This window comes from Sparus aurata, chromosome 8 (assembly GCF_900880675.1).
Source record: "Sparus aurata chromosome 8, fSpaAur1.1, whole genome shotgun sequence".
Lineage (NCBI taxonomy): Eukaryota > Metazoa > Chordata > Actinopteri > Spariformes > Sparidae > Sparus > Sparus aurata.
This window is the reverse complement of record NC_044194.1, coordinates 33,550,753-33,564,680: the sequence shown is the minus strand read 5'-3', so window position 1 is coordinate 33,564,680 and position 13,928 is coordinate 33,550,753. Positions and strand designations below refer to the sequence as shown.

General features: G+C 40.5%; 1 protein-coding gene across 3 annotated transcripts in view; it reads right to left on the bottom strand.

Annotated features, from left to right (window-relative positions):
* ano1b (anoctamin 1, calcium activated chloride channel b) overlaps positions 1-13,928 on the bottom strand; it is a 99,864-nt gene that overhangs the window by 28,284 nt on the left and 57,652 nt on the right. Inside the window, exons 10-13 of one of the 3 annotated variants that reach the window (XM_030426387.1) lie at positions 12,975-13,109; positions 4,274-4,434; positions 3,335-3,417; positions 637-648 (exon numbers count right to left, since the gene is read on the bottom strand). In XM_030426387.1, coding sequence (XP_030282247.1) covers positions 637-648; positions 3,335-3,417; positions 4,274-4,434; positions 12,975-13,109 — 391 coding nt within the window. The remainder of the gene's footprint in view (positions 1-636; positions 649-3,334; positions 3,418-4,273; positions 4,435-12,974; positions 13,110-13,928) is intronic. The other 2 variants (XM_030426388.1, XM_030426390.1) reach the window with 2 other exon arrangements.

Sequence of the window (13,928 nt, the reverse complement as noted above, 5' to 3'; positions counted from 1 at the left end):
TCTGTTGACAATGTTAGTTCATTTTTTGTTTGTTTGGAGCGGCAATAGTTCAGTCCTTAGGGACTTGGCTTTGGGACTTGAAGGTCGCCGGTTCAAGTCCCACTCGGAGTATGATGTGGTCTAGTAGTTGGACCACTGGGCATTGCTATGGTACCCTTGAGCAAGGCACCGGCCTCTACGCTCCAGTGTTAGTTGTCAGATTTATCACACTTCATCCCGGTTTGGAACAGATTTGTATCATATGTTAAAGGTCTGGTTCTGATTCTGGCTCAGTTCTTTGGTAATGGTTGAGGCTGGACTTGTATCCCTGCCACAGAGCTCAAATTGTTATCACTTGTCCTCATTTGTTTTATCCAATGATTTAGATCATTCTTTTTGACTAACGCAATTCTGCTGCTATTTGATCTAACTGGACTTCTAATGCCAATATCAAGGCATTTTCAGACAGAGAAGCAACTGCAACTACAAACTATACTGATGGAGAAAACATTATTCGTGTTGTACACAATGGGTACAACAAATACAACATCTGCAGGCATTTCTTGCGTGGTGGATTGTGATCAGAGGTCTGCAGCAGGAGAAAGGCTACAGAGGGAAAAGAGAGGAGATGATCTAGTAAAAGGAATTCATCCAAACCTTGAGAGCTTCCTGTGAAGAATAAACCCAGAGAGAGAGGGAGAGAGGAGAGGGGACAAGGATGTGGCGGTTAGTCGGTAGAGTCAGTATACACAGCCAGATTATTACATTCATTTCATCAAATGTATTAAAGAAGAATTCAATATTGTCTTTTAATACAATCACATAAAGTCAGTTGGAAGGCCTCTTTGGTAGCTGAAAACATTGCTTGCATTCTGGTGACCTGGTTTGGTATTTGATTTATGGGTTTTACAGATGACTTTTCAGATTTAAATTCCACACCACAGACCTGCAGTATGATAATACGAAGGTTTACATTAAAGAAAATCTGTTTTTGCTATGCTCATACAACAGTCAGTTAGACAGTTATGGGCTGTAGGTGAAAACAATGACGAATGGTAAAATAATTCCCCAAACAGTCTGTTGTAAACATCCAGGTTTGGACCACTGAATTTCATGAAGCAGTGAGGCACAGCAGATTTAGTATTGTTGATTACCATGTTTTCCAAACTTTGCGCTATCAAACAGTTGATATATACACTAGATACTACATTCTGACACCACCATCCTGCTATGGGAATCATGACAGCATCTTTATATGCAGGAAGAAAAGGGAATATACTTAGTAACATAAGACTTACTGTGTGCAATTATTTTCTATCTATAAATGATCAAGTATTTGGTGAGAAAACCTGCACTTTTTAAGTATCCCACATCATAAATACCTGCATGGCCTTGGTATAGTAATTATTTATAAAGCTCATGTGCTTCAGGCCACAAGGGGGAATGATGAGCTGATGTTCACTGCTCTCATAGCATTATTCTCAGACAAAGCAGGTGCATGTTTTCACAGAAAAAGCTCTAAAAAACCTTCTGTACACTACCCGCTCTAAAAACCTTCTGTACACTACCCGCTCTAAAAACCTACAGTACACTACCCGCTCTAAAAACCTACTGTACACTCCCCGCTTTAAAAACCTACTATACACTATCTGCTCTAAAAACCTATTGTACAGTGCCTGCTCTTAAACCTACTGTACACCACCTACTCTAATATACCTATTGTACACTACCTGCTCTTAAACCTACTGTACAATACCTGCTCCAATAAACCTACTGTACACTACCTACTCTAAAACCTACTGTACACTACCTGCTCTAATAAACCTATAGTACACTATCTGCTCTAATAAACCTTCTGTACACTACCTGCTCTAAGAAAACCTACTGTACACAACCTGCTCTAAAATGTACTGTACACCACCTGCTATAAAATCTACTATGCACCACCTGCTATAAAAACTACTGTGCACAACCTGCTATAAAAACTACTGTATAACAACTACTCTAAAACCTACTGTACACTACCTGCTCGGCATTAAACCACTGACAAACACTGTTAAAGTTCTTAAAGACCTAGCTGATGAAGAACCTGATATTTTTGGTAGAGACCAAAACCAGAGCTAAAAGACGGGGGGCCTGAAATGCAATTCCACATAAAATGATGAATAATATTTTTTCTCCGTAACTGCTGGATGTGTATATAAGCAATTGTTTGCCAACACGTTTGCTTTACCAACTTAAATAATGATGATATTGTTACACAGTGGTGAGGTTTTGTCTCGTCTGGGTTTTTGTCTTGTGAATTTCCTGTTTTATTTTGAAAGTCTAACTCCCCTCTCGTTTCAGGTCACTTGCCCTTCCTCATGTGTCCCTGGTCTGACGTCATCCCTGATCCCTGATTGTTTCCACCTGTTCCCCTCTCCCTCATGTGTTAAATAGTCTGCGTCTTCCTTTGTCTTGTGCCAGAGTGTTTGTGTTCGTCCTGCATCTCCAGCCCTTGTCCCAAGCCACGACCACGCCAAGATACTGTGTTTGTATTTCTGTTTTCTTGATCCTCTTAAGTGAGTGACTTTTTGTTTGTAGTTTTTAGTAAAGTGAAGTTTAAGCTTATAGCCCTTTTGTTTGCCTCCGGTGGAGTGCCTCTTTTTGTTTCTTAACTTTCATTGATATTGATAGAGTAGTTTTGTTTATAGCCTTTGTCTTCCTCCTCCTCGGAGCAATTTTTTGTTGTAAGTTTTTTATTGCCTGAGTGCCAGAGTAGTTTATTGCTATTTTATTTTCCCTCCACAGTGAGCGATTTTTGTTACATTTTTTCCTTTTCTTTTGAGGTCTTTTGCCTCAGTGTGTTTTGTGTTTTGTTTCATGTTCCTTGCTTAGGCAGTTTAGATATTGTGGTTTACAGCCTATTTCTTTAAGTCACGTTGCTTAAAAGAGTTCAAGTAAAGGAAATATATTTCACAATAAACTTGATTGAGTCCTATCTTCAGCCCAGGCCTAACAGATATGTCAATGCTGTATTCACATTTTTCCACTGCCCCCAAAGTGGCTGAAAAATCAGTTACTGCAAGTTAAATTTATGTTTTTTTTACAATTAGTGGCATTTAAGGATATGCACTGCATTTCATCAATGTTCATTATTTTACTTCCAAGGAGCCACCACACACATGGAGTGCAATAAGACACTATTTATGGCACACTTGAATAGCATGCATATGAACAACTGAAATGTACTGATATAACCACCAACTTCGGAACCTTCGCACAAATCAATAAGAGATAACTCAGCATCGACTGAGTCATGACCATAAAACACTCATACATTCTCAGTGTTGTCTGCTGCTGCTGCACCACTCACCTCCTCATCTTCAAACCCAGTCAGGTCCCACTCATAGTTCAGTCTCATCTGTCTCCTCTTCCAATGCTCCATGAACATGGCAGCTGGGTGGGAGGCCAGGAGAGTTCAGTGTATGTGTTTGGAAGACTTTTTGTTTAGGTACAGTAATTCCCTGTCTGTCAGCCTAACTGATATAGTGGGATATTTAAAAACAAGATTGATGAATGTTGAAGATAAATTGGGTAAGGGGCATCTAATAAACAGTTGTTTAGGTATATGAAACTGGACCATGACTACAGTTCCAGCCCACACAGTTTTTGGCAAAAAATGCTAAGCATATCATCTCGAATGTGGCTGTGGCTCAGGGCTAGAGCAAGCGTCTTGTTATCAGAAGGTCGCTGGTTTGATTCCCCTGGTTTGCATGCCAAAGTGTCCTTGGGGAAGATACTGAGCCCCAAAACTGCACCTGATGTGCTGGTTGACACCTTGCATGGCAGCCACAGCCATCAGTGTATGAATTACTATAAGTTGCTTTGGACAAAAGCATCTGATAAATGGCCTTAATGTAATGCATCAAGGAAAAATAACTGACAAAAAATCACCCACAAAACATTTTCTCCTGTCCCTCAGATACACTCTTTGACTTCAAATGGAAAAAAAAACTATAAAACAACCTCAGTTCAGGTAAACAGTTTTAGAATGGATAATGTGTAAACATGATAACAGTAATCATCTTTGACATAAAACCTGCTATTTCTTCACATTCTGTTGATAAAGTTAGTTCATATTCAAACTAAAGGTCTTACATGTTGCACCCCCAATTATGAGTCAATTCAATAGAAGACCAAATATAGGCTCCAAATAGAGAAAAGGTGAGGTTGACTTTCTGAATGAATATTTTTGTTTGTTTCTCTGCTTTCTCATTTTTTGTTTTGAGTGAGTTTATATGTGTTCACTCACCCCACAGAGCCATGAATATAGAAAAGAAAACAGTTGCTGGGTTGTCGAACAGGTGACTGGCCCGGGCCGTTCCACAGGCAGTACTTAGTTTCCAGTAGCTGCACACTCTGTCACACAGAGGACACATGGTGATGTTGTTCCTTGGGTGGCAGATCTCCATGCTGGAAAACGTGACAGGCAGACACCCACCCACACACACACACACACACACACACACACACACACACACACAGACACAGAAGCTATTGACATACTATAATCAGGTACGGTAATGGAGCCACTTCACAGCTGTTTACTTCACAGAAGATAAAAAAATTAATACAGTTGACACTTTCTATCTATAGAAGAATTAAAATGCCTAGATAAAAAATTAAACAAGTAAAGAGAAATACTTTTTTTTTATTATGAGTATTCTTTTCATGTATTTTAATGAACTGACTGTGTTATAATTTAAATGCAAAATCTATTCACAACACATAACAAATTCATCAAGTGTACTGAGTCTCACAGTTGGTCAGTATAAAGCAGCATAGACCTGGCAATACTAAATGAAAAGCCCTGTCATTATTAAAGTGTCATCTTGAGGTCAATGAGTGTCATTATATTTAGAGTAGTGTATGGAACTGGCCATTTTTTGTGTTTCTGTGTTGTGTTTGCTCACAAACACTTTAAACTTTTAAATGAGAAGAAATCTTCAATGAGTTCAAGCACAAAATGACCTCAGTGATCACTTGAAAACACACCATATGCATGAATTGCCTCATTGGGTTTGCCAACTGGAGACTGTAATACCCAGAGAATCATTTGCATATTTTGAAAAATACAGAGAGACAGCCCTCTGAATAAACCAGAAGCTGAGTGAGGCAAACCTCTGTCATTAGTGGGTGGACTTTTTCCAGTCATGACTAGGGTGGGGAATCGAGAAATGGTTCCAACTCAGAATCAGTTCCAACTGAACAATTCCATTGGAATTGTATGCCTTATCAGTTCTTCATAATGATTCTCTCATTTCCCTGCCTGCACAAGGTTTTCTTGTTTTCCTGAAATGTTGCATTGCGGTACATTTGCATCACACTCTCTGCGACAACTCAGACCTTCAACCATGAGGCAGCATCATGGAGAGGAGGAAGCGATCTAAAGCCTGGCTGCATTTCACCAAACAAGATGAGACTCTCTGTGTGACAGAGTGTGCAGCTATTGTGTAATCAGTGCAATGTTGTAATATCGTGTAAGGGTGCAAATACCAGCAAAATGCTAAAACATTTGTCTACCCAGCGTGGAATTAAGTACCAAGTTAGCACTTGTATGCAGGTGGTTGAACTAATTTATTTAGACTATATTTTCTTTGTACACTTTATCTTGTCACAGTGTTGTTCAGTATGTTTGAGTTGAATATGTTCATGTTCACAGTCTTTTACAGACATAATTTTGGGAAAAAATAAAATGGTTGCTTTTGGTGCAGAAGACTGTGTAGAACTCCTTTTTTGCCACTTAATGAACTTCTTGGGAACTGATATGAGAATTGATAAGGAATTGGATTGATAGGCAGAATCGACAATGGCATTGATATTGATAAAAACGTATCAATTCCCACCCCTAGTCATGACTAAATGCACTGAACATTTATTCAATGAACTGAACAGGGCCTGTGTGTGTTACTGTAACTAACATTAATTTCTCATCTTGCTAGTCAATACTGATATCAGTTTCTCGGAAATGATGTGTGTGCAAACTTTTATAAAGATAAAATTGATAAAATCATGCTTGTTCATATATAAATCTGTAAAATCAGAATGCATACAAAGAGGCTAATTGTTGGTTTCAGCTATTTCAGCATGTTAGATCAAATATCCATTATGTGTTAACATAAATCAAATAATTCTAAGATGAAAAAGAAACAAAAAAATATAAAGACAGTGTAACAATTTCTATCATCAATGAAGCAAACGACTTCCTGACACTGAACACACTGACCATTCTGTACCTGACAATCTGTGGATCTGCTTTGTCTAACTGTGTGCCTGTGGGCTAGTGTGTGTGTGTGTGTGTGTGTGTGTCTGTGTGTGCATTGAGTGCAAAGAGAGCCGGCAGCATGTGTCATAATATCCTGTGGATGATGAGATGCAGATAGAAAATGGAGAGGAGGTCTTAGTTTCTCATTTCATTTATCAAACCATTTCCTTCGTATCCCTCTCTCTGGATTTGTTGTTGCTCTTTTCTTCATCCACTGGGATTTTCTTCTGTTAAACAGCTACAAACTCCATTTTTTTGCATTACTTAGTTCTAATATTAAAATGACCTTGAAGAAAAATCTAGGAAGTACACTCATTTGATTTCTTTACAAAGGTGAGATTGAAAGATCAATATCAGTGTCCTGTTTGTTTGTTTTATACATAGCCCTGTTTTCCAGCTGTTTCTGAAGGCTGAGAGGAACTCAAAATCCGTCTTCCAAAACTTTAAAGAGGTGTTTTCTAAAAGCTGATTGCATTTTTTATGTTATATCATGACCACTGATGCTATAAATTTGATGTAAAATGGGTAACAATGCTTTAATATGATCATTAAATTGACTAATACGCACATGCATAACAATTACTTGACTTGCAAAAAAACTGACTCGTTTTGAATTGAGAATCAAATTGGCATCTAAGTAATGTGATAGTGCTGCTTTTTAACTTTCGTCAACAAATTAATTTTGAGACAGTAAAACAAATACTCTCAAAGTCCGTGTAAAGCAGCAATACATTTGTGTTATGAGTTTGTCACACATTTCTGTGGTGTATATAAAATAGGTATATAAAATTAGGTCTCAAAATCAAGGAAAAACAAGCACCTCTCTCTGCTGTGAAACGCTGGGGGCGTGTCAGATAGAGGCGCTGGAACCACGCCCATGTAGGGGAGCCGCCTCCATGTACAAGGACGTAACCTACAGTAACAATGGAAGCTAGCAGCATCATCAGACGGACCCAGCCCGACCAGAAACTGACTCTGAGTCAGACACTGACACTGCTCAGCTTTGTACCTCACAGTCCATGTTTTACATTACACACAAAGGTAAAACCCCGGTCTGAATACAATTCCTTGTCATAGCTATATTGGTGCACGTAAAATATTACCTGTGGATTATCATTGTGCTGTCAGATGGACTCCGCTCTGGAAATGAGGCCAAATCATGTCATGATTAAATGCAATAATATTTGCTAAAATTACATGGGCATGACAGGATGCAAGATGTAAAATCACTTTCAGGATTTGCACCTTCAGCAAAATGCATTTAATTGCCCAAATGTACAATATTTATAATATAAGCACACATGCTCTCTGAGGGCACGTAATGCCGGTGGCGGAGATGAGAGCACCTGTTGTTGGTGGGACAGAGAGGGTCGGTGACGGGCACATAATGCTGGTGGCAATGATGATAGCACCCACTGTCGGCATGAAGGGAGGATACAAGCCAGTGGCGGGCACATAATGCCGGTAGCCATGATGGTGGCACCCGCTATTGGAGGCACGGGAGGATACAATCCAGTGGCGGGCACATAATGCCGGTATCCGTGATGGTGGCACCTGCTGGCGACGCTGTCGGCGGGACGGGAGGATGCAAGCTGGTGGCGGGCACATAATGCCAGTGGCCGTGATGGTAGCACCCACTGTTGGCGGGACGGGGGGACACAAGCCGGTGGCGGGCACATAATGCCGGTGGCTGTGATGGTGGCACCCGCTGTCGGCGGGACGGGAGTATGAAAACTGGTGGCGGGCACATAATGCCGGTGGACGTGATGGTAGCACCCGCTGTCGGCAGGACGGGAGGATACAAGCCGGTGGCAGGCACATAATGCTGGTGGCGGTGATGGTAGCAACTGCTGTTGGATGCAAGCCGGGGACGGAGAGGGTCGGTTCGGCCCCACTGACCAGCGTCAACGGACTCTTCAGATATCCAGACTTTACCTGGTGATAGTTGTTGTAACTATCAGGGGTAAAGTGGACACTGCAGAGACGGGTGTTGGTGGTGATTTTGAACTCTCCACAGTAGCTCCTTTTGACATAATCGACCCACCGTTTCCTTATGTTGTGGTCCGTAGGAAACTTAAATAGGCTAACGGCGCCGTTACTCTGCACCCTGTGGCATCCAGGAAAGATGCACGAGCAACGTGGAGGAGACATGACTGGTTAGCTGACTGGTTGACTGGTTAGCTAGCTTCAAACTATCTTAAGAGATGCTATCCAAGATTCGAGAGCGAGCGGAAATACCACCAAAGCTGATGCGCTGAATGTATTTATACCACATCCGCACCAGGGCCGGGTTTATGCAAATCATAGCTGCCTTTACGTAATGTGGCTGTGATTTCTGACCCACCAATTAAATCCTGAACATAGACATTTTGAAACACAGTTTGTGAGCCTAGCTCCACAATTAAATTCTAAATGGTTGAATGGCTTTTTACATGTTTTAAGGAAATACATTTATGACCTATTTAACGTGTTTAATAGAAAATGGCTGAATTTGCTTGACACAGACTTTAATTAAAGCTGGTATAGGTTTAGATTTATCCTTCGTAAATATAGAACATCATCTGTGTATAATGTAATCATTGGATATTTGAGTATGAATGGCGATTTCGACGGAAACCAGTTTGATCTGTGGCCACTAACTTAGGCAATACTTAATTGAGATGTGTTGAATTGATAGAGGTCTATATGAAGAATGAATCTCCGGGTCTTTCTGTTCTTTCGGTATTACCATGATTGTGGCCAACTAACCAGAAATGAGTGCTAGAGCATACTTGTTAATACAGGCACAGTTGGCAAGTCCGCTATTATAAGCGACATTGGGCTTGTTTTTTCCGTAAAGTCGCTTATAAATATTGGTAGTCGTGGGTTGCGGGTTTCTAGGCTTGTTGTTAAGTGTTCCTCTTCCTGTTGTATTGCATGTCATATTGTTTTGAAGTCCTGGAACTAAAACAAAAATGGATCATATGGATCATATCATAAAATGGATCATTTTATAATAATATAAAAACAATAATAAATACAATGATATTTCTGGGTTCAGGTTGATATCAAAGTGTAATAATCTCTCTTTTTAATTTTTTTTTTTACCACAAAGGAGTTTGTTGTTGTTGAGTTGTTTTGGGCTTGTTTTCATGGGCTCACTTGCTTGTTTCTATCGCGATATCTGGCAACACTGAATACAGATACCCAAATTGATTTAAAAGTGTTATATACTTCAGATGGGATGCCATCTGGACCATGTGCCTTCCCATTTTTTGAGTTAGTAATAGCTCTTTCAACCTCTTCAGATGTAATTTCAGCATCAATCAGATTTCTATCAACAACACTAACCTTAGGTATCTTAATTTTTTTAAATAAAATATTCATCCCATCTTCTTTTCCTAGATTTTCTGATTTATATAGTGAACAAAAACAATCTTTGAAGACACTGGAAATCCCAGAGGATGTATACACCTTATCTTTATCTTACATTTTAAATGTTGAGATTGCATTGCGAGATGTTCTTATTTCTGTTTTCATACCTCTTGTGCTTCAGTAGGAGCCTTTTTTGATGTTTCGGATTGCAATGTGTTAAGTGCAGATCAAGCAATTAATACTTTGTCCCAACTTTCCTTAGACAAAGTTAATTTATGCTCTTATTCATCACCTTGCAGCTTAAATTCTAATCTTCTCTGAACTTTCATCATTTTTTTCTTTCTGGAAGCACAGTAGGATGTCATCATGCCACTAAAATAGGCTTTGGTGGTTTCCCATAGGTTTGATGGATCAGGTCCCCATTTATTTCTAACAATTCCAAAAGTAAATGTTTGCCATACAACAAAATCCAGGGTCCGACAATATTGACCTATTACACTGCCAGGAATGTTGGTGTTTATGTGACTTAGTAATAAAGATCTCTATTGTAATCAAAGCATGATCCGATGAATGTTCCCAGTACTGCAACGTGATACAATTCTAGAATATGATTTATGTGGATTAAAGAAAATATATTTTTAAAGGTCCCATATTATGAAAAACACGTTTTCTCTGGTCTCTCGTATATAAACTGGTCCTCCCTGAGCCTGCCAACTCCTAAAACAAGGAAAGTAAACAAGTCCTGCAGGGTCTCTGCAGCCCACCAACTGTTAAAATGGGGCTCATACAGGCTGTTCAGATTCAGCTCCTGACATTACGTAATGAAAGGAGAGATTTTCATAGGTAGGCCTCCTTTGCACAACGATAGGAGATATCCGAGAGGGGGGCATGCATCCCTGAGGTGAAGTTCATTGTGTCCAGCAGTAAGCTAGCAGTGTTTCGCAATGTCATCGCTCAGAGTTAGACAGGCAAGTTGCTCTGTTGTTGGTTGTAAAAATCCACATCAGTGCCTATATTCTGTCCCAGCTACAGAAGAACAGAAGAGACAGTGGTTGCGTTTCATTTATAATGACAATGTGCCGGCTACTGTTCATGTTAGCTTGTATGTGTGTGCTAACCACTTCACACTGGACTGCTTTAGTAACGAGCGTCAGTACATAGCTGGCTTTGCCTCGACACTGACCCTCGTAAAAGGATCAGTCCCAACCATACTGGACCCAGCAACAGCATCCGAGCCACAGGTAAGTGTTGCCATGTTTTGATAGTATTTAGAGTTGCCTACGAGTACGGTGAAATCAGCTGGAAATTGGCTGCTTAGTTAGCTCCACTTCAGTCCACTATGCAATGGCATATGAAATGAGTTTAATGTTACGAGGGAGCTTGGTTGTCACAGTAAAAAGTCTGGAAATGTGTGCAGACTGGAGACAGAGACTATGCAAACAGTGTCCAAGAGTTAGCCTGTTAGCCAATTAGCTACATGGTAGTAAATGTAACAACAAACAGAACAAACTAACCTTATTCAGATACACTAACCATTCAGAAACGTCCTGCTGCAGTTACAGAGTCTGTACTTCTGCAGGAGCCTCTCCTTCTGGGCCCGATTCTGGGTCAAACTGGTACGGTTGAACGACAGCATCTCGGCGAGCCATAGCGATACATCCACTGTAAACATTAGCGCATGCTACCACTAGCTAGTGATGTGCGGATCGATACTGAAATATCGATACCCCCGATACCAAATCTTTATGCTCTAAAATCGATTCTCAAATCAAAATATTGATACTTTTGATACTTTAGTCATTTGAGGTAATGTATATTATTTACAGGAACACAGTGGAAAGGAAATTAACTATTGAGATCTTGTCTAAATGATACAGGGTTGGTGGGAACTACTTTTTCTTCTGCCTGGGAATGTGCGCAATGCATAAGGGCAGCGGCACGCTGCTCAGTCAATCACTCTGTAGACACAATGGCAGAGCGTAAACAGAGTCATGCATGGAGCTATTTCAGCTCTACAAACAGCCAAGATGCGGTTTATAATGTTTGTGGAAGAACGGTAAGGAGTTGTGGCAACACAACAAACCTTGTGAAACACCTCAGGTTAAACCAAAACACAATACAAGGCATTTATGATGTGGCGGACAGAAGGGGAGAGCACAGTGTCTCGTCTCTGGCGGAGTCCTTTCAGTGCTGTGGGCAGGAACTATCCAGGGACAGAGGAAGAAAATGTGGAGCTTTAAGCAGCGCTAAGCACTGTTGCTGTTAGAGTTGTTCAAATTAACAAATATGGTTATTAAATGAGTGATGAAATAAATACATGCTTCAACAAATAGCTGCATGAGTTCAGCTTGGGGTAATGATACGTGTATCACTGAGATAATCTCACATAGGCAAAAATGCCTAGATTTATTCAGGTAAGGTTTTCTAACGAAGTGATCATTAAAAGTAGATTACAGAGACTAGGTGTCATTAAATTATACAGAGCAATTGCGATGAAATAGCAATGGTGAACTTAGAAAAATATATACTAAAAAAGATGGATAAAAAATAACATTTTATCTATAAAATATATCTGTTATTATTTACAATCACTCTGATTTGCTTTTACTGTTAAATTAATATTTTAAAATGTAGATATTGACAAACTTGTGCAATTATTGTGGCATTTATTCTATTTGGAGAGACTACACACATAGTTGAATCTAAATATGATCAAGCATTCAGTGCAGAGTAGCCCATCATTTGTTTTGCCCTGTGATTTTAAAATAAATAAAGAAATAAAGTATTCTGTCTTGTATTCTTTATGAAGCTATGATTTGAAATACACTACTTTTTTTTAGATTTACCAGACACATTAGGTATATTCGCACAAAGTATCGGTATTGGACCGGTATCGCCGATACCAGCCTGAATTTTACTCAGTATCGGATTGGAAAGGAAATCAGTGGTATCGAACATCATTACCACTAGCGCAAGTGGCATGGTCTCCCTGAGAGGGGCGTGTAGCAGGCAAGGCATGTGTTGACAGACGGAGCTCATAAGCATTTAAAGTTGCTGGCACAGAAACAGCCTGCTCTCAGCAGAGCTCAGTAGAGCTCACTTGAGGGACTTTTAGACAGCTGAAATTCAGGGCCATGGATGGGTTTGGGGCAGTGCATTTCAAATACAGTGTTGTTGGACCTCTGATAGCTGTGTGAAATTGATGAAAAACAGTATAATATGGGACCTTTAAAACTACAGTTACAGTAGGGCAGGTGTGTGTGTGTGTGTGTGTGTGTGTGTGTGTGTGTGTGTGTGTACTGTATATGTGCGTGTGTTGAGTGCATATGTTTACCTTGGTATGTTGTCATCGACTGTTGCACATCCATACAGAAAGACAATCACCCCCACTAGAGAAGCAGGAATCAGCATCTGGGTGTACAGACCCAACCAGGCAAAGTATAGACCAATCTTCTCACCAAAGTACTTTCTAAACAACACAAGATGGAAATGAATCATTTGGTCAAACAAAACTGCCATATTTAAATGAGGACACTGGAGACTAGATTGACTGATTTGCTAGCCCTAGAGTAAAAAGTAAGTCTTAAAATTACCTGTGCTCAAACGTAAGCCGTTTTTATACTGGGCAATAAGCCGCCAATTGGCCGTTCTTTTTGCGGCTAGGTCCGCGGATTTAAGGCCCCCACACACCGGCCCAACCGTTGGTCGTCTGAAGCGTTTGGAGAGACTCGGACAAGGTCGGGAACAAATATGTTTGGTGTGTTCAGGTGCGTCGGAAGCTATCGGAGCCGCGCGGACGTTGCCGGATCCCACTGAGCATGCGAAGTCTGAGGAGGTGGGCCGTCGGATGTCTGAGCCATTGGATTCTCTGATTGGCGGTGTGATAGCGAATCAGCGCGGTGTGTGGGAGGGGCGGAATACTGTGTGCGCACTGGTTTTCTACGCACTCCGTTCCGTCATTTCTTGTTTTCATGTTTTGGAGTACTGGCATGAGACTAGCTGTTATTATGTCCGTTCAGGACGAATTAATCTGTGTTCATTTGGTAATGCCTCGCTGCATGTTTAGTATGCAGCTGTTTTTGTCTGAAATAGTTAAGTTTCGTTTTGATCGAAAGTAAAGAGAGTTGCGTGCATAAACCTCTAGTCCAGCGTCTTTATCACTAGAGCCACCGGCTTATTGCATCTCGCGCAAGCGCAGATCATACACACTACTGTGGAACTGGCAGCACGTCGAAGAGGTGTGTTCAGTGCAACTTTTGTACCGAACGAGTCAGACGAGAGGCAACAG